The sequence below is a fragment of the Beta vulgaris genome, chromosome 8 (genome assembly GCF_026745355.1).
Source record: "Beta vulgaris subsp. vulgaris cultivar EL10 chromosome 8, EL10.2, whole genome shotgun sequence".
NCBI lineage: Eukaryota > Viridiplantae > Streptophyta > Magnoliopsida > Caryophyllales > Amaranthaceae > Beta > Beta vulgaris.
Genome location: NC_079209.1, coordinates 21,411,230 through 21,438,855, shown reverse-complemented (window position 1 = coordinate 21,438,855; position 27,626 = coordinate 21,411,230). Strand labels below are relative to the sequence as shown.

Sequence of the window (27,626 nt, the reverse complement as noted above, 5' to 3'; positions counted from 1 at the left end):
GAGGAGAGCCTCTCAATAATTTTTTAATGAATTTTTCACCTGGTACTCCGAGATTTACTAAAATGCACAGGGTATGTTCTGAAAAGTACATGACTTGACCTTGCCGTCAAGTTTCCGTCAACTCCATTAGTTACGAGGGCCAAATTTGGATAATTAAATTCCTAATTTACTCTAATTAAACCTTAATTACCCCCAATTAATTAAACCTCCACCCACCTACCACCCCACCCGTCCCAAACCTTACCCAGCCACCCACGCTCAACTACCACTCCCCCGTAAAAACCTCTTCACCTTCCTCACCCCCGAAATCCACCCACCCACCAACCCAGACTCCGAAAACCACCATACCAAACAACCCCAGTCACTGCCTAGCCCTTGAAAAACACCCCACCCACCATCCCAATCACCACCTAGTCCCCATCCCACAAAGACTAACCCCACGACCATCCCAGCCCCCCGAAAAAAGTCCATCACCATCCATGGTTGCCTTTGATCATCGCCGTCGTCTTTTATCCTCACTAAATAGTAGTTGGTGACCTTTTGATGTTGAATTCAACAATCAAAGTTTTAGATCGGAACTTTTCATAATAGAATTCAACCATCTCTAAGCAATTGTCTTTTCCTTGTTTGTGGATATGTAAAATTCAATCTCTCAAAATTGCTGGTAAAGAGTTATGGCCCTGTGTTTATCAAGCTTGTAATTTTGGGGAACTTGTGGCCAATGATTTATGGTGGTCAGAACTAGGTTGTCGGCAGTCCTTGGTATTGTGGTAAAGCCGACTATTGATGGTGGTGATTGCAAGTGATTGGACGTCGTAGATGGCTGACGGTGGCGTTGAGGGAAGATCGTCGGTAGGCTGGGGTCATTGGATGGGGGCAAGGGTGGGAATGGGAGGGGGGTGGCTGGGGTGTTGAGTTGATTGGGGTTTTCAAATGGGTGGGTGGAATTAGGTTGATTTTAATTGTTCTTTTTCAAAATATGATAGTTAACAGAAACTTGACGGGAGGGTCAAGTCATGTATTTTTTCAGAAAAACCTCAACGACACCTTGAAACTGCGAGGGTACCCTGTGCATTTTCGCAAAAATCAGGTACCCCGGTGAAAAATCCGATTCTGTGATACAAAGCTAATTCAGTTACATTGAATAACTCTCTTATATGTAGCATTAAAATCCCCTAGTCCTTACTAAGAAAAGTAAGAAAACTAAAGCTAGCTAATATATTTCTTGCAACAGTTGAACAATTCGGTCGCTTGACGAAGTACCACTATTATTTGATTTGAGAAATTCAAAAACTCTACCAGTTGTACATCCCAAAAAGAACTCTAAGTTTTGAATTACAAATCCTTTCGAAAGTGAAACTAGAAAACTCAACCTCTTCCAGTAACTTTTAATAATCATCAAGGAGTCATGTAGTAAAAAAGATCTCTACATCTGTTTAGGGATCTGAATTTTGGTCATACAGAAGATACGATTTTAGTCACTTTTCGAATGCCAAGCAAGTTGCTTATATTCTCTGCCAGGGATGAACTAGGCTCTTAAGCTTCTCCCTTGCATGACAGAACTAATCAACTCCTACCTACCATGGACTATGCTCATAATTGGTTCTCCTCACCTTTGAAGTTGGTCTGTCGCTTATTCCATGCCGTGCTTGTGCATTAGTAATACTTTAATTTTACCCTTCTCTTCACTGAAAGAAATGTAGTATTTAATGCTAGGCAGTAGGCATAAAGGCACCACATATAAATGAGCCTGTCGTTCTTGATTTAAGAACTTTTTAATCTTTGCACTCAGGGGCGGATCCAGCGTGGGTTCAGTGGGTTCAACTGAACCCACGTGGATCCGGGACAAAAACACGAAAACTGGGCAAAGAAAACGATAAAATATATATTAAACACAGCGAATCTATATCGCTGAAATGCCTGGTAGCTCAGCGGTAAAGCTAGTGAACTACAATCTTATTTGTTCTCCTGGTCTGAGGTTCGAATCTCAGTTCAGTGGTTTGTTGTTTTTTTTTTCTTTTTCTATCCTCCCTTGGTACTTACTCCCTTTAGGCTTACTGTATTATTTGTTTTTTTTTCTCTTTTTTGATCCTTCCTTATTCCCTTTAGACTTACTTATTCCCTTTAGACTTATTGCATTATTTCTTTGGTTTTTTTTTCATCCCCTTCTTGGCTTATTGCATTATATCCTTGTTTATTTTTTTCCTTTGCTTCATCTTTAATTTTTTAAACTCTCTTTTTTATCTATAAATCTCTCCCGCCCAACAAGTACAATATTGTATAAAAACTAATGAATTTGGTTAATTTACATTATCTTTTTGTCGACGTCATGTTTGTGCTAGCTAGTTGTTAAAGTTTCATATTTTGTTATACATATAAGTGTATAACATGATAAGTTAATTCAATGAAATCGTAATAGTTAATACCCGATTTGTAGTTTTTATAACTCTATAGCTTGTTAAAAAATTGATAGTCTTTCATTACTACAAGAAATTAATTATATCATATTTTTTTTTTGTGATGATGTAATCAAGAATAAAGCCTTGCTAAGTACAATTGTTGAAAGTTTATTTTTTTTCCTCGTCCTTCAATGCTATAAAAAATTCAAAAACAAAGAAATAAAAAAAAAATATTAAAATTATTCCGAACCCACGTGGTCCAATTCCTGGATCCGCCACTGTTTGCACTGCAATCTTAACTACCTGATTTACGCAGTTTAAGTTAAGTTTTAGTCAAATGTGTGTAATTAAAGTCTTTGTCTGGCATATGATGACGAGCTTTAGCAAATCTTCTTCAATGATGGTGCTAGAGTTGTCCAACGTTGTAGGTGTGATTCCCAAGGATGTTCATATTGATCTTTATCAGATATATTTTGCCTACCAAAAAGGGGAGTAATGATGTTTTTAACTTGTATTACAATTATGAAGTTGGTGAATTATTTAAAATGATCATGCCTTTGTGTTGATGGATCAATCATATACTTGCTCCATCCTATATAATTTGCAATACTAACCGGCGTGGAGTTTAAGGAATTTATATTGACTTCTTATCTCTTATTGGTGGTTGGTAATGGAATAGTTTTTTATACGGATTTTTTGCCGAATACCCCTCAGTAAATTTTTTTTTTCACAAATGTCCCCCAATCTTTTAAAATTTACTATATACCTTCCAATTTCCTTAAACTTGACCAAAACACCCTTAATGATTAACAATCGTCAAATTTTTCAGTTATCAACCCCTAATTTTGTTTCCAAACTATAATTAACCCTTACTTGAGTTATTACCATAACAATGATGTGCATCAAATAGACCACCATCGGAACACCACCTTTGGCCTAAAAAGAGATACGGAGGAAGAGAGACGAAAGGGGTCACAAAAGATGTTCTAATGGTTGTCAATTAAGGTTAATGGGTCAAATAGGGGTAAATTAGGATTTGGTAACGAAATTAAGAATTGATGACTAAAAAAGCTAATGGGCATTAGTCTTTAAGGATATATGGTGAATTTTAAAAACAAGGTTGAGCGTATTTGGTGAAGAATTACTTGGGGGTAATTTTTATACCAAGCTCATTCACCTAAGATTCTCATTTTCAAACACCTAATAATTGATTCAAGGATTACGTTTCTTTTATTTAGAAAAAGATCAGTATCTCTATTATATAAGCCAAGGGAGGAGGTGTGGTGTCCTCATTTGAAATGACTTGAATACCCTCTAATAAATTAAAACAATATTTTTTTATAATAAATTAAAAAATGAGAATCAATGCAACTTGCCATATGGAATAAGTCAAAAATGGAATATGAAATCACCATTAATAACTTCGCTAGATTGACATAATTAGTTCACGAAATTATTAGAATCTTCGATTAAAAAATAAGTTAGTGATATATCCCGACAACATAATACTTCGTATTTACAAAGTTCAAACAATATGGTGTATTAACATTTACAATCGCTAAAGAAGTATACTAAAGCCAATAAAGAATTATTAAATCTCGACCAAATTTTCTAACAGTTAAAAATCGGTCACATTTAGTTCAAAAAGATAATAACATCTATAAAAAAAATCTCAATAATTTAAATCACTACCAAAATAATTTTAGATTAAAAAAATATATGCATATTCGTACATAAGTTTGTCATCGCACGCATCGCGTGCAAATACAACTAGTAGTATTGTAAACGAAGCCCCAAAGGTTAGAAAGACCCTTTTTCTTCACAGGAACCCACCAGATTCTTCGTTATTTGAGAATTTTAGCGTTATGTTCCAACCAATTACTAAATGTTTTAGTAAATTGGGATTTTTAAATTATGTTGTATATGTTTTATTTGTTCCTATCTTGCTATCAACAAAGTTAGCTTTTCTCGCTTGGTGCTTTCTTTGTGGCAGTTGAGTCTATTTTGTTTGAAATTAGATAGGTTCAGCCTGGTGTAGCAAAAGATGTTCTGTTAGCTTGGAAGATGAAGGACAAGCAGTTGGAGATATGTGAAGCTACTTTCTCTAGCTATGTGGTGATGCATATGGAAGAAGAGGAATCACTGGATATTTGAGGGGAAAGCTTTATCATGCATAGCGTTTTCTGTTTTTTTTTCTTAAGGGTCTTATATGTTGGAGTGAAGTGCTTGATTGGTTTTCTTGATTTTGTATGTTAGAGAATGTATGATTCCGTGGATAGAGACGAGATTATATTTATAGGTTTTTCTTTAATATGGTTTTGGGCACTCGTAAGTGATTTGGGGCAATTTTTTCATTTTACTTTTTTTTTTTTTGGTAACATTGGCCCTCCATATTATATAGTTTGACTTGACACCCTTCTTATCTTCACAACACCCTTTTTTTTTTTTCTTTAATATGCCATTTTCTTTTCTAGCTAAAGACCTTAACTATATAATCCTTTTAGCATGCTTAATTTTCTATTCATTTTTTTTGATGTCTTTCCCGTAAGCAGGATCAACTTCTGTTCATGATCTTGATTGATAAAGCTGCTACTTCCATTTCCTTTTCTAGCTGAAGACCTTAGAAGTAGATGATCCTTAAAGCATGCTTATGTTGCGAACTATTTGTTGATTCATTTGAAGCCATTTACAAAGGAGGATCAACTTTTGTTCTCTCTACTCATGTTCTTTAAACTGTTTTTCAAGTGGGATTGACTTGCTTGTATGACCCTAAAAGACCTATGTATTTGACTTTTTCACGTTGAGAAAGAAGTCTGTCTGTGAATTCATCGTGTTGAAGGATAACGTTATCATGAAGTGATTTGCAGTAGTTGAGCTTTCCTTGGTCATACATTCTAGAGTGTTGTCAAATTTTTCTTGCATATCCATATGATGTTATGGAAAAATTCTGCATGTTTTAGATAAGCATGAACCTTGTCTCATTTATCATTTTGCTAGCAATGACTTTCAACAAAATCTCATGCATACATGCAGGGTACACCTGCATGCATATCGTGTATGCATGTATACTTGCAGTTAAATGTACGAACAATGACTAAGGATTATAATTTAAGTTTCATCAGAGAAATTGAATAGATTTATATGGGATTCACTTTTTACAAGTCAATGGAATCTTGACGCGCCCTTTACCCAATGACAAGTGCTGCATTTTTTTTCATAATACAAATCATGAAAGGATTTAAAGATAATCATGGCTAAATATTTTGGCATTTCCTCTAGCATCGAACTCAAATTCATAATTTACGTTTGAATTTTCTTTTTTTTTTTGAAAGGAGTGAATTTTCCATTTCTAAACGTTATAGAATTTTGGAACTTTTAGAACCTACTTGAAATTTTCATTGGCACATATAAACGGTGGTGTCACCCACATAGGAAAGGTGGGCAAGGACAAAGAAGCTCATGCTCTCGAGCTATAGTCAAGCAATTAATCGCCAAAATCAAATAGAGTCAAGTGAACTTGAAACCTTGGCAAGGGGAAGCAGTACCCTCATAATTCCATTGTTCGTTTCTTTCTAAGTGGATCGCGAACATCACGGGAATCATTTTCCGCCTTAGAGAGTCAATTTTTTGCCCTTCTCTTCCAGGCAACAAGCACACCTTTTGCATTGCAAGGCTGCACCCAGCTTAACCCTAACAAGACTAATGATAAGTGCCAAAGAAAAAGAACTAGGTGCGTAAGTGGATTCTGAAAAGTACAGAGTATAGGCCAAACTTGTTGGACTGGAATGGACTAAGGATGTTTGGACTGGATCTGGAGTCCACTTTTTGAGTCCAAAATTTTGGAGTGGACTTGGACTCGACCGTTTGGAATCCAGAGTCCAAGCTTTTTTTGTCAAGTGTATTTAGATGTCGAGAATTTAATGGTGCACGTAAAACACATATTTCTGTTCAATAGAGAAAGATTAAATAAAGTGCCTGCACAATTGTGCCAAAGAAAATTACTCCTTCTTGTCCGACTTGCAAGAGTATATTACCAAAGTAGAGTGTCTCTAACTATTCTAAGTTTTCTACTTTTGCTAAGTTTTTACTTTTTACTCAACTATTCTTGTAATGTTGAGATCCATAGTCACCCATCCACCTTAACTCTACTTCCTCTTCGGGCTTAGCTTCCATTTCCTAGAACAATGTCAACTTACACAGTTAGGCAGAGGGAGTACATTTCACATGATCAAAGAGGGGTTAAGTGGTGTAGAATAGGACGAGTGATTGAGTCATACGAATTTGCTTTTCTTCTACATATTTCCGACTTTAGCTCCATGGAGTAATCTGCTACTTGATAACTAGTTTGATGAAAATTGTCAAAGCCTATTGTTTCGGTTCGAAACGGTTAGCGTCCTCGCAAGAGTCCGCCAAGTCTTGAGAGCTCACGTCCTTGCTGGAAAGCTGCACAGGATGCAAACGTAAACTACCCTCGGGGTGGTTTTGAGGAAACCCCCCTCCGACGCTCAAGTCAGATATTTGGACCACTAGGATGTAGAGAGAGAAATAAGAGAGAGATAGAGATAAGCTATTTTTAGTGTGTAAGATAATGTACCTGCAGAATAGTACCATTGGGGTATTTATAGAAGTACTATTCCTCTGACAGCACGTATGATCCTTTGACACGTGTAGGGCTATGACGCACTTGACAGGTGGGAAGATTCCCTCTATTTTGTCTTGTTAGGCGTCCGCCAACACTACCGGTCCCAGGTGATGAACTGGCTCGAACGATCCTTTTAATGGTTTTATCGTACTCGCGTCCATAGGTATAGTCGCGGTCACTAGTGAGAAGGCCGTTAATGAACTTGGGTTATACCCATACAACTAGCCCCCCAGCATCTTTTGTGGTCGCGACCACTGAAGATGTTGCCGGATGGACGCGGACATTTTTGTGACGGTATTTTTATATTTCTTTTTACTTTTATCTTGATCTTTTGTCCTTTCTTAGTGGGGTAGGTTTGTGGAGTGCCACGTGTCGTCGTAGGGAGTTGAAGAATTTCGAAAAGTTAATGATTACCTTTTCCGAAAATCCCGCCCAAATGCTTTATTAGGTTTTAGTGTAGTTTCGACACTTGGCACGCATCTGAGAGGAAGTTGAAGAGTTTACTTAATCTTGGCCATTCACCTTGATATAAAAGCAAAAGGCGGTTTACTTTTGGAATTTTTATCCTCTTACTTACAAAAAATCCCTTTCTTCTTCCTCTTGCTCTTCTGACACAACCTCCATTGTTCGAACCTCTTTTCCTCCAAAACTCGATTTCTAGTGCTTAGTTCTTGCTGAAAAGTTCGCCATTTTCTTAGTTTCTTCGTCCCGGTTCTTGTGATACTAAGAATTTCGCATTTCTCCGACTTGCATTGTCTGGGTTTGCACTTTGCTTTGGCTTTTGTGGTTCTTTGGTGATTTTTCGGTCCAAGGTCTCAGCTTTTGGTGTTGCTTTTGCTGTTTCGGAGTTTCATCTGTCTTTTCGGCAAGTTTCGCTCTTTGTTTTCTTGCTTTTTTCCGGCGACCTTTCGTTTCCAGGTAACTCTACCCTTTTTCTTTTTCTTTCTTTAAGTCTTTTTTCTTCGCGTTTCGTTGCCATGTCGGACCAATCTGATAGCCAAAATGTCCTTGATGAAGCTTTTATGACTGAAAGTGATCCCTCTTCCCCCTCTATTGCCCAAACTTCTGAGCCTGATCTCAGCCCTGTGGGGAGAACTAGGCTATTAGCGGACATACCCCCTATAACCGATAGAGAGAGAGAGTTGAGATCTAAATTCATTAACGACCCTTCTACTCCCGAGGAACACAACTTGACTTTGAGGTATCTGACCGCTAGCCAGAGTGGCGACAAGCAGACGCTTAGGGAACTTAGACATCAAATTCTAGCTAGGCGCACCCGTAGGCATCCACCTTCAGATGCCGTCCCTGGTCTTGACGTTCTTCCTCTTAGGGAACATGCTTGGTTAGACAGTTTAGCGGACGCGGGGGTTAGAGTATCGTCCAACTTTTACGACCGTTTGCAGGAGTATGCGACTCCTAATCCCCCTATTATTGATTTAGGTGACGACAGTGATTCACCTGCTATGGCCCAAGAGGATAATGCTGAGGTTGTTTACCAGCGCCGTACTGGGGTGGCGGCTTCTAAGGCTCCAATGGTTGAAGAAAGTTCTCAGTCTGGCCGAGAAGAGGCTGATGAGATTGGGCCGGGAACGAATGCTCTTTGGCTTCCTGAGGACGCCTGCAATGGTCCCCTTTCAGTAGTTATAGACGAGCAATGGCGCCGGGATGCTTTGGAGTTGCATTATCCCCGAGTGGCCCGAAACTTATATCATATGCCGACCCCTTACCGATTGGTCGTACCATCAGAAGGATCCATTATAACGGATTGCCCACCCGGTCACGTAGCCGTCTATACCCACCATTTTGAGTTTGGTCTTCGCTTCCCCCTGGATTCTTTTGTGGTGAAGATCCTGAATGCTTTCAATGTTTGTTTGGCGCAACTGACTCCTTTGGCCATTCGCAACCTCATCGCATACATCTGGGTGGTACGCTTTCTTGACTTTCCCCAGACCGTCAACCTGTTTCGCCATCTCCATTGGTTGAAGAAGAATGGGTCCTCTCGTTTAGCTGGATGGTGGTCTCTTATGACGGCCGACAAAAAGATGACGGTCCAGCCTAAGATGACCAGCTTGAAAGGCTGGCAGGACGCTTTCTTCTGGGTGCGGGTGCCGGATGATTTTCCCGTACGCCGTCATTTTACAGAACCTGCTCCTCACATGGAACAGCTAGCTCTGAAGCCGTTAACTGATGAAGAGTTAGCGGCCTATGATTACTTTGCCTCTGCTGACTATGATACCACTTTTGATGACGGGAAGGTTGTTAGGACCAAGGAGCCTTCCATCTGGCTCCCCCATACCAAGTATATCTTAGGGGACAGGCCGTTGTCGGCTCTCCTACTTTCTCCTGCTTATGAAAATGGTAAGTAGTGTTGTCGGATTGGTCCGTCTGATGGCGGTGGTATACATATAATTGTACATTTTTTTTTTTTTTAAAACCGTTTTGGCTCATTTGTTTTGCAGGTCTTGATCATCTTGACCTTGACATTCTCGGCGTCGACAGTGATTTTCGGCCGCTGACACACCTGCCCGGTCCTCCATCTTCTGACTACTTGACTATGCATAGCTCTACCAATGGTCGCAGGGGAGGGAACCGTCATGGGCCTCAAACCGTCCGCAGAAGAGGTCGCGGTCCCTCCGTCAGCACTCGCGTCCCAATAGTCGCATCTACCTCAGCTGCCAATTCTCCCACTGCTCCTCCTAGGCCTTCCATCACCAGGACCGTTAATAGGGGTAGTTCAGTGAGTAGGAGACGTTCTCGGGAGCAGACCGTCGAAGATTCTGCTGCCAACAAGAGGCAGGTGGTAGAGGGCCCTGGTACCTCTACCGTGAACGAGGTGCTGGTGGAAGACTTGGATCCTTCAACTGAGGAAGCTCAAGTGGAGGGCGCTACCGTCGCTGGTGCCGGCGTGGCTGGCGGTGGTTCTCTGGTTTCCCAGACCACTTCTTCTATCAAGGAGAAGTTGAGGGAGCTGATTGCCACTCCTAGCTTCCTCTCCAACCTTTCTCCTGGGATCTTTTATAGGTTCCGGGAATGGATTGAGAAGAAGGAGGTGCCATTAAGCGACGCGGTGGCGGCCGCTTTCGCTCCCCAGACTGTGACCCCTGGCAAGATCTACCAGCCAAACTGGGACGTCAGGGAGGATGAATCCTTGCACTCTGACATCCCTGAGAACGGTGGCATTCTTGCCTACCGTATTCTCAAGGGTATGCAGCTGCCCTTGGACCGCCCTTCAGGCTCTCTAAAGACTCCTGCTGCTAGGCTGGCTCATGACCAGTTAGTGGTATGATTTTAACTCTTCTCTTTCTTCTCTTTTTCTTTTTTTTTTTTTTTTTTTTTTTTTTTTTTTTTTTTTACTGACGTCCCTTACTTTCATTCATAGGCCAACAATGCTGCTATCGAGCTGATAGAGCAATACTTGGAGTACCAGAGGCTGGCGGACACCTACAAGGCTTCCCTGGAGACCTGCCAGGGATTGTTGAAGGAGGCTGAGGAGAAAGTGGCGCCTTTAGAGGATGAGGTGCAAACTCTGAGGGATAGGGCGGCCTTGCTGGAGGAGACTGAAGAAAACGTCAAGGCTTTGACCAAGGCTGTTGAAACTGCCAATTCTGAGAAGGAGATGGCGGTTTTGGATGCTTCTGCTGCTGAAGCTCGGGGTGCCGCGAAGGCGGTTGCTTAGTTTAAAGGATCCGATGATTATGTGGCGGAGCTTCACAAACGGTATGATGGTGGCTGGGCAGCTGCCATGAGGTGCGTCTGCAAAACCGTTCCTGGTTTTGACTGGAACGTGATTGAAGACGCTCATGCTGCCGGTCAGCATCTTTCTCCGTTTGAGGGGGATCCGAACTTCGCCGATGAGGATGCCATTGCCGACGTCGACCCTCGTGACTCTGAAGCCCCCCCTTCTTGAAGTTTTTGGCGGCCATCTCTTAGCTCCTCTTGTTCTTCGAACAGTTTTTAATTTCTTATTTTTCATCCTGTAAAGACTTCTTCAGATTTTGTAATATTGTAATCTGCCTTTTGTTGGCGTTTTTTGGATAATTGCTACGTTTAATTTTGCTGAGTACTTTTTATTTGGACTAAAAGCCTTTTCTTTTAAATTGGCCGCCACAGTATATCTTTTTGTAGTTGGCCGCCAAGCCAGTAGCTTTTAATCTATGAAGTACTTTTGTCTATTTATCGTATTTCCTGCTTTTGTTCTTCCTTGTTATTTCGCGTTCATAATGTTCGTCGCGTCCGGGTTTGATTATGTCTTCAACTTAGGTGTAGGGTCCATGTGACCGCAAATATACTTAACCTGTTATATGGTTTTTCGTTTTGCGTGCTAGGTCTGTCATGTGACCGTGAATACACTTAGCCTGTTATATGGCTTTTTGTTTCATGTGCTAGGTCTGTCATATGACCGTGAATGCACTTAGCCTGTTATATGGCTTTTCGTCTCGTGTGCTAGGTCTGTCATATGACCGTGAATGCACTTAGCCTGATATGGCTTTAGTTTGTGTGCTAGGTCTGTCATATGACCGTTAATGCACTTAGCCTGTTATATGGCTTTAGTTTGTGTGCTAGGTCTGTCATCTGACCGCTAATGCACTTAGCCTGTTATATGGCTTTAGTTTGTGTGCTAGGTCTGTCATATGACCGTTAATGCACTTACTTTTTCCGTAGATGCCGACAAAGTTAATGATACAATAACAAACGAGAGAATTTATCAGAACGCTAGTGTAGGTTTTATTATTTGTGTAATTCAATCAAGGGCTCTTGGCCAATTACAATTATTGCCTACACATAATACTTTTTCAGAACATCGCATTCCAGCAATTCTTGAGTTCTTTTCCGTCCATATCTTTAAGGATAAAGGAACCGGGGCCTACTTCTTAGCGATTATGTACGGGCCTTCCCAGTTCGCAGTTAGCTTCCCTCAGCATGCGCTTTACCAGTGGCGGCTGTTCTCCTGAGGACGAGATCGTTGACCTCCAGCTGTCTTTCCCAGACTCTCTTGTTGTAGGCCTTGCTAATTCTGTTCTTATAAGCAGCTGCTCTCAATTCCGCCATGAGCCTTACCTCGGGTAAGAAATTAAATCCAGACTTTCTTTGAGAGCCTGCTCATTCGCGTCTAGATCCTGATGTTTCACCCGGTATGAGGGCAGACCCACCTCGACCGGCAACACTGCTTCTGCTCCGAAAGCCAGTTTGAAAGGGTTTTCTCCCGTCGCTTCTTTCTCTGTTGTTCTGTTCGACCATAGGACGGCAGGCACCATATCTGCCCATTTTCCCTTAAATTCATCCAGCTTCTTCTTTAGGGCGTTTAGGATTTGTTTATTCGCGGCCTCTGCCTGGCCATTGCTTTGTGGGGCACACAGCTGAGTATGCGAATTTTACTCTGTACTCTGTCAGGAAAGCTTGATTGGACGACAGTCAAACTGGACGCCATGGTCGAAAACAATAGCCATGGGAATCCCAAACCTCGTCATTATATTCTGCCAAATGAATCTCTTGACTTGGTGGGCTTTAATTTGAACTGTCGGTTCTGCTTCTATCCACTTTGTGAAATAATCTATGCCCACTATAAGAACTTCCTTCCCCCAGTTGCTTTTGTAAAGGCCCCAGGATATCCATCCCCCACTGCGCAAACGGGATGGGGCAAAATATGGGCTGCAAATCATTGGCTGGTCTGTTGATGACGGGAGCAAATCTTTGACATTTATCACATTTTTTGACATAGCTCTGAGCATCCGCCAGCATGGTTGGCCAGTAGAACCCTGCCCTTAGCGCCTTTAACGCTAAAGCTTTTCCTCCGATGTGATTTCCGCAAATGCCCTCGTGTATTTCTTCCAGTATCTTCTTCGCTTCCCATGCCGTTGCGCATTTTAGTAGAGGCAGGCTAAATGACTTTCTGTATAGCTCGTCATTGTATATGATGTACCAGTTTGCCTGTCGTCTTAACTTCTTCGCGGCGAAGGGATTGCTTGGGAGCGCCCCAGTCAGTTTGTACGCCACCAACTCACTGAACCATTCCCCCTGCTGGTTTACCATGTTGACGGTCACAATCTCTTCTAAAATGCTCTTGTCTTTTTGCATGTCTATGGTGACCGTCCTTTCAACGTTGAATGAATTGGAGCTGGCTAGCTTAGAATGAGCATCTGCTTTTGCGTTCTCCGCTCGCGGTATGGCCTGCACTTCAAAACGTCGAAGTTGAGCTATCAACTCCTTTGCCTTCTGCACATACTTCGCCATGTTTACCCCTCTAACTTCAAAGTCCCCTTTTAGCTGGCCGCTAACCAATTGGGAATCAGTCTTTAGTAGTACTTGCTGGGCGCCAGCCGCCAAGCACATTCTAGACCAGCTATGGCTGCTTCATATTCCGCTTCATTGTTTGATGCTGGGAAACCGAATCTGATAGCGTACTGGAAAGTGTTACCTTCGGGCTTGTCATTACTATACCGGCTCCTGAGCCGCTATCAGCAGCGGATCAATCCACCTCCAACAGCCAACTTTCTTTCTGCTCTATTTCTTCTTCTTCATACGAGGCCTCCACCATGAAATCCGCCAAGGCCTGAGCTTTAATGGCGGTTCTAGGCTTGTATTGAATATCATACTCGGATAGCTCTACGGCCCATTTCAGCAGACGACCCGAGCTATCCATTTTCTGAAGAGCTTTTTCCAGTGGTTGATTTGTGAGCACCTGGATGGGATGACAATCGAAGTATGGCCTGAGTTTCCTGGCTGCTATGATGACCGCCAAGGCCATCTTTTCTACCAACTGGTAACGGCTTTCGGGCCGTTAAGGATATGCTTATAAAGTATATGGGGCACTGTCGTTTCTCCTTCTCCACCAATAGTACGGCCGCGACCGTCTTTGGTGACGCTGAAACATACAACTGCAGTACGTCCCCTGTTTCTGGTCTTGTGATTGTAGGTAATTTTTTCAAGTGCTCTTTCACAGCCGCGAAGGCTTTGCTCTGGTCTTCCCCCCATTCGAACTTTTTGTTTCCCCTTAACAAAGCGAAGAAAGGCAAGGCCTTGTCGGCTGACTTGGAGATAAATCGAGTAAGTGATGCCATTCTCCCTGTTAACCTCTGGATGTCTTTCACCCCCTTAGGTTCTGGCAAGGTCATGATTGCCTGAATCTTTTCCGGATTCGCATCTATTCCTCTTTTGCTGACAAGGAAACCAAGAAACTTCCCAGCCTTTACTCCGAACACACATTTTTTAGGATTAAGCTTCATCTGGTACCTTCTCAGCGTTCTAAATGTTTCAGCCAAATCCTCTAGGTGCTCGCGGTCAGATTTACTTTTGACAATGGAGTCGTCAACATAAGCTTCTATGTTTCTGCCTCTCTGATCCGCAAATACTTTATCGACCAACTTCTGGTAAGTGGCTCCGGCATTACGAAGCCCAAAAGGCATCGCCTTGTATTGTAAACTCCACAATCTGTTATAAATGCCGTCTTCTTTCTATCTGCTCCAAGTAAACTGATTTGATGATATCCTGAGAATGCATCCATAAAGCTGAGCAGAGCATGGCCGCTAGTAGAATCTACTAGCTGGTCTATCCTAGGCAAAGGATAGCAGTCTTTTGGGCAGGCCCTATTGAGATCCGTGAAGTCCACACACATTCTCCATTGGCCGTTCGCTTTCTTTACCATAACGACGTTAGCCAACCATTCTGGGTAGTCACACGGCTCGATAAATCCTGCCGCTAACAATTTTCTACCTCCTCTTTTATGGCTTTATTCTTGTCTGCCGAAAAATTTCTTTTCTTCTGCTTGATTGGACGGACGGCACCATCCACATTTAAGCGATGGACAATTACAGAGGGATCTATCCCTGGCATCTCATCAGCGGAGAACGCGAAGACGTCTGCATTCTCTCTTAAAAGTGCCACCAAATTGACCCCACCTCCGGATCTATATCTGTCCCTACAGCCACCGTCCTCGTCGGATCTTCTGCTAGCATTTCTTGTTGAGTTTCCCCATCAGGCTTTGGCCTTGGCGTATCCTCTGGCCTGGCCTCTAACTCCTCCATTGATATTTCCATCATCTCCTCCTTATCTTTTTCTGACCCTTTCTCTCCTTGTTCATTCATCGCGGCCCTTCTTTGAGCCCTTCTTTGCTTTCTCCCGGGTGGATTTGCTTCTTCCACTGGCATCCTCCTAGCTGGCTGTTTCAGGTTGTCAAATAGCATGACTTTGCTGCCTCCTGGTTCCCCCTCAGCTTAGCTGTCATCCCTTCATTAGTGACATACAGCATTGTCAGATGATAAGTGGAAACGACACCTTGGACATCATGTATCAGAGGCGTCCCACTATGGCGTTGTAGGCCCAGGAACGTCTACCACCAGAAATTCAGTCATGATATCCCGGACTTCATTGCCGTCTCCTATCCGGACCGGGAGGCTCACCAAACCCCTGGAGTTACAGACGCCCCGGTGAATCCAATCACAGGATATCGGACTGGCTTCAAGTATTCTCGTCCTATCATCAATTTTTCGAACGTTGAGAGATACAGGATGTTAGCTGAGCTTCCACCGTCTACCAGGATCCTATGGACCAAACAATTCGAAATTCTTAGAGTGACCACCAATGGGTCATCATGAGGGAAGACCACATGCTCTGCGTCTTTCAGCGTGAAAGTCATTGCCGGCATGGCTGGCGGATGCCTCCACTTCATGCTCTCATTGAAATTGACTTGGTGCCTGAATTCCTTCAGGCTGGCTTTGGCTCCATTCACACTACCTCCATGAATAGGTCCGCCACTGATGACGTGAATTTCACTTATCCTTGATTGAACTTTTTGTGACTGGTTTCACCAGATCTCCTTCTTTCGTCTGTGCTTTATATTGGCTGAAATAGCCCCTTCTCAACAAATCTTCTAGATTATCTTTCAAGTGACGACAATCTTCCGTGACATGGCCGTGATCCCCATGGAAATCACACCATTTGCTTTTATCACGATTTTTGTGGAACATAGGCTTAGGACGCTGCCATTTGTCGCTATCCTTGTTCTTCAAAAAGATCTGACTTCTTGAGGTAGTCAGCTGGGTGTACGCGTCAAATCTGTCTCTGCGCTCACCTCCTTCCCGAACATTCCTCTCACGATCCCTACGATCGCGGTCATACCTTTCGCCATCCCTTTCTCGTTCATCCCTCTTTTTACCATATGCGACTCTTGTCGTCTATCATCTCGGGCGCGATCAGATTCACGGCCCTTATCTTTCTTTTGCTTATCCTCTTTCTTCTCAGATTCACGGTTACCCACAGCTTTGTCAAACTCTTCCCCTCTGATATAATCATTTGCTTTACCCAGGACGGGACCCAGAGTGGTGTAAGATTTAACCCAGATAATTTCGAAATGGTGACCCCTCCTTGAGGCCAGTCATCAAGGCTAGCACCGCTACATCTTGCTGTAAGCGTGGAATTGAAACGGCTTCAACATTAAAGCGACCGATATAGTCCCTTAAACTTTCATTTGCCCCCTGCTTGACAGACAATAATTCTCCCGTAGTACGCTCGCGGCGCCTATTACTGACAAAGTGAGTACTGAATGTGGACGACAACTGGGAGAAGCTAGAGATGCTACCTGGCTTTAGACTTTTGAACCAAGTCTGGGCTATGCCTGTCAATGTGGACGGGAAGACCTTGCACCATATGGCGTCTACATCAGTGTAAAGGAACATGTGACCTTCGTAAGCAGCCACGTGGTCATCTGGATCCGAAGTGCCATCATACTTGGAGGTTGGCATCTTGATTCTCGTCATTGGATGGTTCAAAATATCCATAGTGAAGGGGGAGAGCTTAGGCTTAATGAGTAGGTGACCCCCCATCGAATAGTTACTAGCGCCTGAGGCACTGTACTCACGACGGGAGCCACCCTGGGCCTCTTCCTCTGAATGATACAATTCTTCTGTCTCCAGAATGTCTTCTTCATAGTCTGACTGATCAATCCTTTTTTCCATCTCTTGTCCGCTAGGGTTCAAAGATCGCATTTTCCGAAGGGGGGTGTCGTCCGCGTTCCTACCGGCCGTGACCAGTGGTCGCTTACGTGCACCGCCAGCAGGTTGATTGGGTGTGCTTTGTTGGGGGTTGGCAGTCAACATTTGAATGAAAGAAGCCACAGTTTGCAGCTGTTCAGGTGAGAATTGACTTAGCTGAGCTAAATTGAGAGGTACATTACTATTTGGTGTCTGTCCCTCGGGAGATTGGTAGTTGAATTGTGGGTTTCCTATCGCCCCAGTGATGACTGGCTGCGACGAGGTCTGGCCGACATCCTTATCCTTGGATCCTTGATTTGTGTTGTTTACGTCACCCATGATTGCTTCTTCGCTAAGGTTGGGAGGCCCCTCCTTCTAGCGCCAAATTGTTTCGGTTCGAAACGGTTAGCGTCCTCGCAAGAGTCCGCCAAGTCTTGAGAGCTCACGTCCTTGCTGGAAAGCTGCACAGGATGCAAACGTAAACTACCCTCGGGGTGGTTTTGAGGAAACCCCCCTCCGACGCTCAAGTCAGATATTTGGACCACTAGGATGTAGAGAGAGAAATAAGAGAGAGAGAGAGATAAACTATTTTTAGTGTGTAAGAGAATGTACCTGCAGAATAGTACCATTGGGGTATTTATAGAAGTACTATTCCTCTGACAGGACGTATGATCCTTTGACACGTGTAGGGCTATGACGCACTTGACAGGTGGGAAGATTCCCTCTATTTTGTCTTGTTAGGCGTCCGCCAACACTGCCGGTCCCAGGTGATGAACTGGCTCGAACGATCCTTTTAATGGTTTTATCGTACTCGCGTCCATAGGTATAGTCGCGGTCACTAGTGAGAAGGCCGTTAATGAACTTGGGTTATACCCATACACCTATATTTTTAGCTATGCCTTTTGATGGTCCAATATTTGATAATTGCAGTTTGTCGACTCTTGTGGAAGCATCCATGATATAATAAGGGCATGGAATCGCCATTTGAAAAATTTCCCACACTTGGTAAGAGTGCATTCCTCCCTTAAGAAGCCTGCTAAAGCTGGTGCTATGTGGAAGATGGTTATTGAAGGTAGGCCTGATAGTCCTAGTACTCACTCTCTAAGGTCTTCGAAGGAGCATGACAAAATTGATTTGATTCAGCTGCCTCCTCGAGATAAAGTAGTAGTGGCAGAGAATATTGACAAATCTGAACGAGCTATCCATGAACAGACACAGTTTGAAGATAGCGATGGCAAATCGATTGATCTGGAGCTGGTGACTTCAGAAGTCACAAAGACCTTTCTAACGGAGGAGTGTAAAGCAAATGAGCCAGGTACTGGCCTGCTAAATCAGACTGCTGATGATAGAAATTCTGGGGAAGCTGCCACGGACCCTAAATCACATGGCATCCAGGAAAAACAAGAGCAAGATCAAAGGTCTCAAAAAGAAAAGCCAGATTCACTGGAGGGTCATTCTTTGAGTCCTCCGGATGGTGGTAGCAAACCAGCAGGTGGCCACGACATTGATAAAATCCGCTCAGTCTCGAGTCCTGTAAGTCGCGGAGATAATACTGCTGCCGAAACATGTGGTGAGTCTCCTTTTCCCTCTACAATGACACGTAAGGACCTTTCATCAACACTATCAGCAGATCATCCTTCGGATAAAGAGGGAAATCAGCGAAGGTTCAACTCATCTGGTAAAGTTCGTTCGAGACTTGGCTCCCCTGGTAATTCAGGAGAGAGACTAGAAAGGTCGCTTTCGCCAAGAAGACGCATCCATGGGTGTACAGATGATCGGCGACACAGAGAGCGGTCTCTTTCTCCACGAAGGCACAATTCTCGCTGGAATTCAGAAGACCGCTGGCATCGTGATAAACGTCATCGTCGTTATTCCCGGTACCAAGATAGTTCACGAGGTCAGAAAGATGGCCGAATACAAAATCAACATATAGTAATCATTGGCAACAAAGGGCAAACACAGACTGTCCAACAGCAATCTACGGGATCTACATCACAGACTCAGACCCAACTTCCTGTCCAATCTGTTGCTTACCCTCAAGCTCTGATGAACCAGTATCCGCTGCCCATCAATGAGCAATATGGCAATGCGCAGAATAACCAATTGTACAATCAGATGTGGCAATATTATTACTACAACCAGCAGCAACAGCAGCAGCAGCAGCATGTACTGCAGCAATCACCATTAGGTCCACAGCAACAACTGCAACAAATGCAGCCTCCTCAGCAGCTGCAGCAACAGATGCAAAACCCAGCCCAGCAGCAGCATATGCAAATTCCTCAACAGCCCCAACAGTCATCTCTTCATCAGCAACAGATTTTACACTTGCAGTATCAGCAGCAACAGTTGTTTCCGCAGTTGCAACAGCAACAAACTAATGAGCAAACGCAGTCTCAGCAGCAGCAATTACAGCAGATACAGCAACAGCAAGTTTACCTACAGCAGCAGCAGCAGCCGCAGCCCCAGCCCCAGCCACAGCAACAGCAACAGCAGGGACACATTCAAGAGCAACAGCAGACACAGCTGCAGCAACCAGAGGAAGTCTATCTTCAGCAGCAGATGCAACAACCACAGGAATCATATCAGTACCAGCAAGTTCAGCAACAACAGTACTTACTCTACCTCCAGCAGCTGCACCAATATCAACAATCACAGCAGCAGCCAGGACTAGCTCCAGATCAGAAGTCATTGCATCAACAAGAAAAATTACCTCAGGAGCAGCAACAAGAACTGCCGGAGCAGCAGCATAGGGATGAAAAGTCACAGCTTAAACAAAATTATGGTTCAGCAGAAGTTAGTTCAAATAACAGTCCTCAAGAACAGGTGTTGACTGATTCTCTTCCATCATCTTATACATATGCTTTTCTAGTGTCAAGTCTTGAACATTTACGCATATGCTTTTGTATTATATCTTCCTCGGTAATTGAACGTAATGCTCTTTTCAAAAAAGATTATCCTTGGTGGCATTTCGTGGTCTTCAACATGTGTCTATAACGAATGCAGTGTCTGATTATACTGAAACTTTGACGGTTACTTTGGTTATAATTTTTTTTCATTTTTTCTATAAATCATCATATTCATGTAGTGTTTGTGCTTTATGGTATAGTATTTATAAGTTTTACCCTAATAGTCAAGCTAAATATCTTTGGAATAAAGAGAGTACAAATTGAAAGTAAAATTCCTAGACTAAGGAAGGAGCTCCTGAATCAGCGCATGGCCAAATCAACAGCAAGAGAACTGCCTTGGGCACTGAAAACCAAAAATTCCATGACCAGAGATGCTGGCAACATCTCTTATGTGTATGTGGTCAAAATAATAGCATCTAACCGAAAAAATAATAATAGCATTGCTAGGTTTGTGGAGTGAGGTCATAGGTGGTGAGGAAAAATATCATATTTTGAGTTGGCATTGTGTGAAGTTTATGGAGAAGAATGACCTGGGTTTTCATCATTGGTGTATAAAAGGTGCTCTTCAGTAGTGAAATGTAGAGAAGAGTGACTCTTGGGTTATTGTCAATGTGAGGCAGGACTTACAAAAAACCTATTGAAACAATAAATTTGCGGTGAAAGAAACTGGTTTTAATTTTGCTATAGAAGGGAAAGATATATGTAGAGAAGGTTTAAAGTGGTAGCTCTTGTAATTGAAGGATTTTCCACTTCACAAATCTGTTTTGTTGTTAGTGAAAACCTTTGGTAGTGGATTCTTTTGTTCTCTGTTTTAGCTAGTATTCTTGTGAAAATCACGAATGCAGGTCTGTTGGCGGTGTCGGTTACGATGACGGCTGAAGCGTTGCAATGGATGAATGGAACAGAGCGTGGTTATACACGGCGTGGAATTTTTTAAAAGTCACATAAACAAATTATTAATCTCAACTTTGCATCTGGAGCTTAACATGTATTCCTTCAATATTATGACTAAACCTATCATATGCTTGGGTTATATATATGTTGAATGAATAATTACTTAAAACATGAGTGTTTTATCGTATTATTCATGTAAAGAAACACTAACTCATATACATTACCCAACTTGAAAGCTTAAGTCACCTTCTCACTTCTTTGTTGTGTGCACATTGTGTTTTTCTTATCGCAATGTATGTTGTTCCTTTCTGTCTTTTGGCCAATTCTGACAAGTAACGTAATTAACGGGAAAAAAGAATTCTAATGTGACTTGTCAGCATTATGTAACAGACATGGGGGCGTTACATAATGACAATTCGCGGAACGACAAGTTTAATATAGGTTAAATAATGGGCATTACGTAATAGAATGGCCGAGTTTTTATTCCATGATTCCTTCATATTGATGATAAATATATGTCTGCCATTCTGCTTTTTGTTAAGTGGTTTGCTGGCCTGTTGTCCATTAGATCTAGTGATCTTAGTATTCTAATAGTTTTCAGATCTAGTGGCTCGATTGGTCAATGCTCCTGTGAGCTCATATTGCACTTAAATTATGGGGATCCCAAGTCCTTTATCTAACCAATCATGTCCCTTCAAGCGTAAAATTTCAGATTGCAAGACCTAGCACATGATAAACTTTTTGTCGTCAAATTTTCCGGCATTTTCTCTCAAAAATGTATCTCCAAAAGAAACCACATATTCTTGTAAGTGTCTCTTAATCTCCAAAATGTCACTTTCAGCTTGAAGTAATTGAAGTTTTCATGTCTCTTACTTTTAGTCCTAGCTATCTTGGAGCCATTTTCTGAGACTTTCTTTTCTTCTTTTTATACGAAAGATCACCATTTCGTAGCACCCTCTCAATTTCTTATTTTGCTGGAGCCCCCCGACTCCCGTGCTTGCTTCTTGGTAGTGCCATACAACAATCTTTTTCCTTAGGCCACTATAAGCAAAAATGTCCTAGTATACATTTTGGTTCCTTATGCTAAAATTTTGAGGGCTCATCATATCCTCCCTTATCACTTGCAACTGGAAAATGAGCAGAAATTTGCACGTGACTTATCTATTACCTGAAAATTTTCCCCATCTTGTGATCAATATTTTCATGCTCAAAGGACTGAATCCTCAATACTTTGCTTGCTGCGCAGCGACAGTACCAATATCCATTGATCATTATCCCCTCATATGGTTGCCTGACATCACTTGCCTGGTTAAATTTTCCTCGCTTTCTTGATCTGAGCCTCACCTGTAACCTTTGGGCTCGAATTGCAGCAATCAAACTAACAGTAACCATACAAGAGATTAAGCTCCTGTGACTGTTGGGCAATGGCAAAATAGGTTGGGACTTTAGGATCCCATTTAGGGATGAGAAGACCTTGGCTATACAAATTTTGTTAGTGACACAAAACAGGTAAGATCCTTGGGCATAGTTGTGACATTTGTAAATTTTCAATTTTACTGACATTTCTAAATTCTCAATTTTTAGTATGCTAGATCCGTTAGCCTTCTCTTTCGTGATGTCGAGATTTTCACTTTCGAATTTGTACTTGAACCTAGAAGATGCTTGAACTGCTAAGCACGTGAAAAACTCAACATTCTTCCATGCATATGACCCATAATCGGTCTCCATTATTGTGGCCGTACCAGAGAGAGCTTGACTTCGCACTGAATTCAATGAAATCTATGGATAGCATAATTATAAAACTGATTCGTGTTCCTTTGTAACTTTATCGTTTAAGAATGAGGTATTTGGTATAGCTTTCTTTCCCTCCAACTGGAAGCTTATGCCAATATGTTAAGATTGTTTGAGGGAGACCTGTAAAGGTCTAGTATATGAAATCTCATGAATTCCAGCTTTGATTGTATGATTTTCATCCCTAAACAATAAAAAAATGCAAATACATCAAATTTTGTAGGCAGTACAATTAGGGGCTCGAGTGTTGGAGCTCCTTCACCTCGAATCATAAGGCTAGGGACTCCAGTCCATGTATCCAAACTTTCCTTGGCAGAGCCATGTTTGATTAATGTGCAGATGAAAAGATTTCATGTTTTCTAACTGTTCTTGTTAACAGGGTCAAGGATCAGAACTTACCCATGGTTCAACTTCTGCAGCTCCATCCCAAGACGAGTTGCCTGAAATTGAAGGAACGGAAATTTGATGCTTCAGTTGAAACACTTTTTAGGCTGTATATCTCAGACTCGACTACTAGTGTCAGACATAAGTTTTTTTTTGGTGTCAGACGCTGCGACGTAAAAAAGTTTTGCATGCATTCGATTCAAAAGAAATTTTGGTGTCCGCATCAGCTCAGGTACTTAGGTGACATAAAAGTTGGCTAGTATGATTTTGCAGATGACTTGAATTTTGCAGATGACTTGTAAATGATTAGGCCTTTCATCACTATACTTTAAGCTTTGGCAATGATAATAGAAACATTTCTGTTGTGTACTTCTGTTCGTCATATGTAGCTATTGTAATTCTCAAGTGTATCTTGGCTTATAAAAAAATTATAGAAACTCAACCTTTCCAGTCTTGCCTTGATTTGCTGTTCACTAATCGTGGGACTTACAATGTGCTGCTCATATTTTCGATTTGAGTTTGAACTGAAAGAACCTTTCATATGACTTTATCTTGTACAACTGCCAGGGCCATAGAGCAACTGTATAAGTGATTAAGTAGGCAAGCCTAGTTTTAATGTAGTCGGTATTTGACAGGAAGGACAAGATGAGGGCTAAATGGCGATATTACTCAAACTAGTCTTATTTTTATGATTAGATTTACTCTGAAATTACGTAAAAACAAGATGGTGTGGTTTTAAATGTGTCTCGATATAATATTATGTTTTGAAGTGTTGCTATCTTTTCGGGACAAAAGGTGTATTAATTTTGATGATTCTATATTCTTTGTTTCTGCCCTGTTGTGTTTTGATTAATTTTATATTTTTGGTTGGATTGAGTTGATGAAAGATAAAAATGGTGGAAACAAATAGATGAATGCTAGAGTAAAGTTGTAGTCTTTTGTGATCATTATAAAATGATACAATCTTTTAGAGGCATTGAAAAGAAAAATGAGGCAAACATGAGGAACAAAGAGGGTATAAGATCTTGTTTCTCATCTCTTCATTTTCTATAAAGTTTGATATTTGAGGATCAACATTGGCCTATTGGTTATAGGACTCCTTTCACCTTTGAAATAGGGATTCGATATTAATCCCTTGCAAAAAAGATCTTCAATTTCTACCTCTTTTGGCAAGGGAATCCTCTTTATCTTATACTACCTCCGTTCTTTTTTAGTTGCAACGTTTGACAAATTGCACTATTTATGTTCTCTTATTTGACCACATTTATTGATTTATATGTTAAACAAAATATAGTCATGTGGGGTCTTGTTTGATTCGTTTCGATGTAAGCTTTCATAATATCAAATTTTTATAATTTTTACTTACATACAATTAGAGATAAAACGATTTGAAATTGTACATTGGCAAGCGTGAAAGTCAAAACGTTGCAACTAAATAAAAACAGATGTAGTATACCCTTACTATGGATGGAAACCTAACGCCGTTAGGTTTTCCTCTCCTTCTCCCTAATTTTCTTTTTCTCTCTCCATCCATCATCCTCCATTGATGAACATGGAAGCTTTCTCTCTCCTCCCACCCCACTCTAAAGCCCTAACCACCTAACCCCCACCACCTCCCCTTCCCCCCACCCCCTGCGTCGCGCTCAGTCGCCCCCCTGCCTCGGCCGCCGCTCGCCGGAGCTTCGTCGGCCACCAGCATCCTCGTACTCTCTCTCCTTCGTCGCACTCTCTCTCTCGCTCCTCTCCTTCGTCGATTTGGACGGGTTGGGGTGGGGGCTGTGGGGGAAGACCACGAGTGAGGCGAGAGAGAGTTGCGAGCTCCGGCGAACGGCAAGCGAGCAGCAGCGGTGGTCTCCGACAGTGTGGCGCGCGCGGGTCGCAGGTGGTGCTGTCCGTATAGCAGCTCGACGAAGGAGAGGAGCGAGAGAGAGAGAGTGCGACGAAGGAGAGAGAGTGCGACGAAGGAGAGAGAGAGTACGAGGATGCTGGTGGCCGACGAAACTCCGGCGAGCGGCGGTCGAGGCAGGAGCTGCGAGAAAATTGGGGAAAGTTTGGAGGATGGTGGGAGGAGAGAGAAAGCTTGGAGATTCATCCATGGAGGAGGGTGGGAGGAAGGAGAGAAACTGAAGAAAGAGAAAAAAAAGTTAACGGTGTTAGGGTTCCGTCAAGAGTAAGGGTATTTTACACCCAAACACAAACCTCGGGGGTATTTGAGGAATTCCCCAAATGTGAGGGGTAATTTGGGAATTACGTCAAACCTCAGGGGTACCTGAGGAAATTTATCCATGATATGTTAGAGTCACTTACCTGAGTGTCAAACGTCATCTGAATATCTTTAGCCGGTTCAGGACCTACAACCAACAAGTGGATATAATAGCTGTTTTCGCAGATAAACGGCTTGCAGGCTGGATGGAAACCTATTGTTAAACAAAATGTGCGAGCACACTGCACAAAAAGAGTTGTATTCACACGCCTATAGAAGACTTTCTTATTTCATTAGATAAAAAATTAGTTATATTTTATAAGCTTTTTAAGTTAATTAAAAAAATATACCCCAATTGAAAATCGATACACTACTTGCGGATAAGTCTGAAGCGGTAGATTGAATTCGTGTACTTTCACCTCAGGCGGTGGGGTTTTGAGGATGGCATAGTTGCTGGTAACTGTTTGACTACATCAAGCCATGTGAGTTTCGCCTTGGAAATACCAGAAGAGCTCCCTGAACCTGTGCTGAATGTGGTTGCCCAGTGGCAGTTGTATGAGTAGCCTAACACAATTAAAACCATGCAAATAATCAAGTTATAGAAACTTATCCACTCAACGTATTAAAAAATAGTCTTTAGCCAAAAGTCCAAAACCAAATAATTATCCTCCAATAGTCCAATTTATTTGTAAATAACTAAATTGAAAACAAAATAAAACCTCCAATATATTCCATTAGTTATTTAAAGTGGAGATTTCTATGTAGGCGACTTCTAAAGTTGATTACAGGTGACCTATCAATTTGTCTTCACAGAGTACATACATATCAATGTGTTGTTTGATGTAGTAAAAATATTATATCCATCGGTCATCTAGGAGCTTACAAGACAAATGGGGTTGACGCTTCAATTTTGATGTCGACATGTAGAGCAATGTAGGGTATTTTGCTTCACACAAGTGGCGATTCTTATACTCAACAGGTGAACGCGAAAGATAAGTAGCTCCAAAATAAAATGAACATGACTGTCATCTAAAATATCAGTAACTATATTTAGAATCAACTTGCAATAAGTAACTCAAGATATACCAATTTCTCCCTGTTTGACTTTTATGTCAACAAACTCATGCAATTTGCACGCATTGTAAAGGTATTGTGTTTGATCGAATAAAGGTTGCTTACGTCCATGCCTGTTCCAACACATCTCTCTCCATTGACTTACATCTGGCATCGTAAATACCATAAGAGCTCCCTGAACCTGTGCTGAATGTGGCTGCCCAGTCGCAGTTGTATGAGTAGCCTAACACAATTAAAACCATGCAAATAATCAAGTTATAGAAACTTATCCACTCAACGTATTAAAAAATACTCGAAAGTTTTTAGCAAAAGTCCAAAACCAAATAATTATCCTCCAATAGTCGAATTTATTTGTAAATAACTAAATTGAAAACAAAATAAAAGATCCAATATACTTTATTAGTTGTTTAAAGCGGAGATTTCTATGTAAGCGACTTCTAAAGTTGATTAAAGGTGACCAATCAAATTTGTCTTCAAAGATTACGTACATACCAATGTGTTGTTTGATGTAGTATCATGATTTTTGGAAGGAAAGTTATATAGTATCATGTATGGGGACTATGTCAGTTATTATATGATTGCTACGAACATGTTAAGTATGAGATTTATTTATCAGATTAATATCATGTTTGTATGGAATATTGATGCAAGCATGTTCGTTGGGAACTTTTTGGTCCGAAAATGAAAGGCATCTCAAGAGCAACCTTTCAAGTTCCTAGTTCATTAGTTGGTCTTGTTTTATCCGAATTTTTTTGTTCGAAATTTTTTGGTCCGAAATTTTTTGGTCCGAAATTTTTTGGTCCGAAATTTTTTTTGGTCCGAAAATATTTTATATAGTCCGAATCTTTTTATATTGTCGAATTTTTTTTATTTCGACATTTTTGATGATTTTTAGTCGAAAATTATAATTATTAATATTTACTATTTAAATTTTTTTAAGTTTTATTTGTTGTATTGTGAGAATGGGTAGTATAATAATGGCATATAGGATAAAAATATTATATGCATCGGTCATTTAAAAGCTTACAAGACAAATGGGGTTGACGCTACAATTTTGATGTCAACATGTAGAGCAATGTAGTGTATTTTGCTTCACGCCAGTGGCGATTCCTATGCTCAACAGGTGAACGCGAACATGATTGTTATCTAAAATATCAGTAGCTGTATTTAGAATCAACTTGCAATAAATAACTCAAAATATACCAATTTCTCTCCGTTTGACTTTTATGTCAACAAACTCATGCAATCTGCACGCATTGTAAAGGTATTGTATCTGATCGTATAAAGGTTGTTTACGCTCATGTCTGTTCCAACGCATCTCTCTCCATTGACTTACATCTGGCATCGTAAATAAAAAGGCATCTCAAG

The 27,626-nt window shown here is 41.6% G+C and overlaps 1 protein-coding gene across 1 annotated transcript; it reads left to right on the top strand.

The window, feature by feature from the left end:
• The first annotated feature begins 480 nt into the window (after nt 1–480).
• Nucleotides 481–23,443, top strand: LOC104883843 (uncharacterized). The gene is made up of 3 exons (XM_057391083.1): nt 481–1,090; nt 17,937–19,829; nt 22,977–23,443. The coding sequence occupies exons 1-3, from the start codon at nt 980–982 to the stop codon at nt 23,061–23,063; spliced, it is 2,091 nt and encodes a 696-aa protein (XP_057247066.1). The 5' UTR covers nt 481–979; the 3' UTR covers nt 23,064–23,443.
• The last annotated feature ends 4,183 nt before the right edge of the window (nt 23,444–27,626 follow it).

Bases quoted from the DNA above. Each gene is read 5' to 3' on its own strand.
- LOC104883843 (XM_057391083.1), top strand. From the start codon at position 980: ATGATAGTTAACAGAAACTTGACGGGAGGGTCAAGTCATGTATTTTTT. The intron at 1,091-17,936 runs GTACCCCGGTGA...TGATAATTGCAG, and splicing joins TGCATTTTCGCAAAAATCAG to TTTGTCGACTCTTGTGGAAG. The intron at 19,830-22,976 runs GTGTTGACTGAT...TCTTGTTAACAG, and splicing joins ATAACAGTCCTCAAGAACAG to GGTCAAGGATCAGAACTTAC.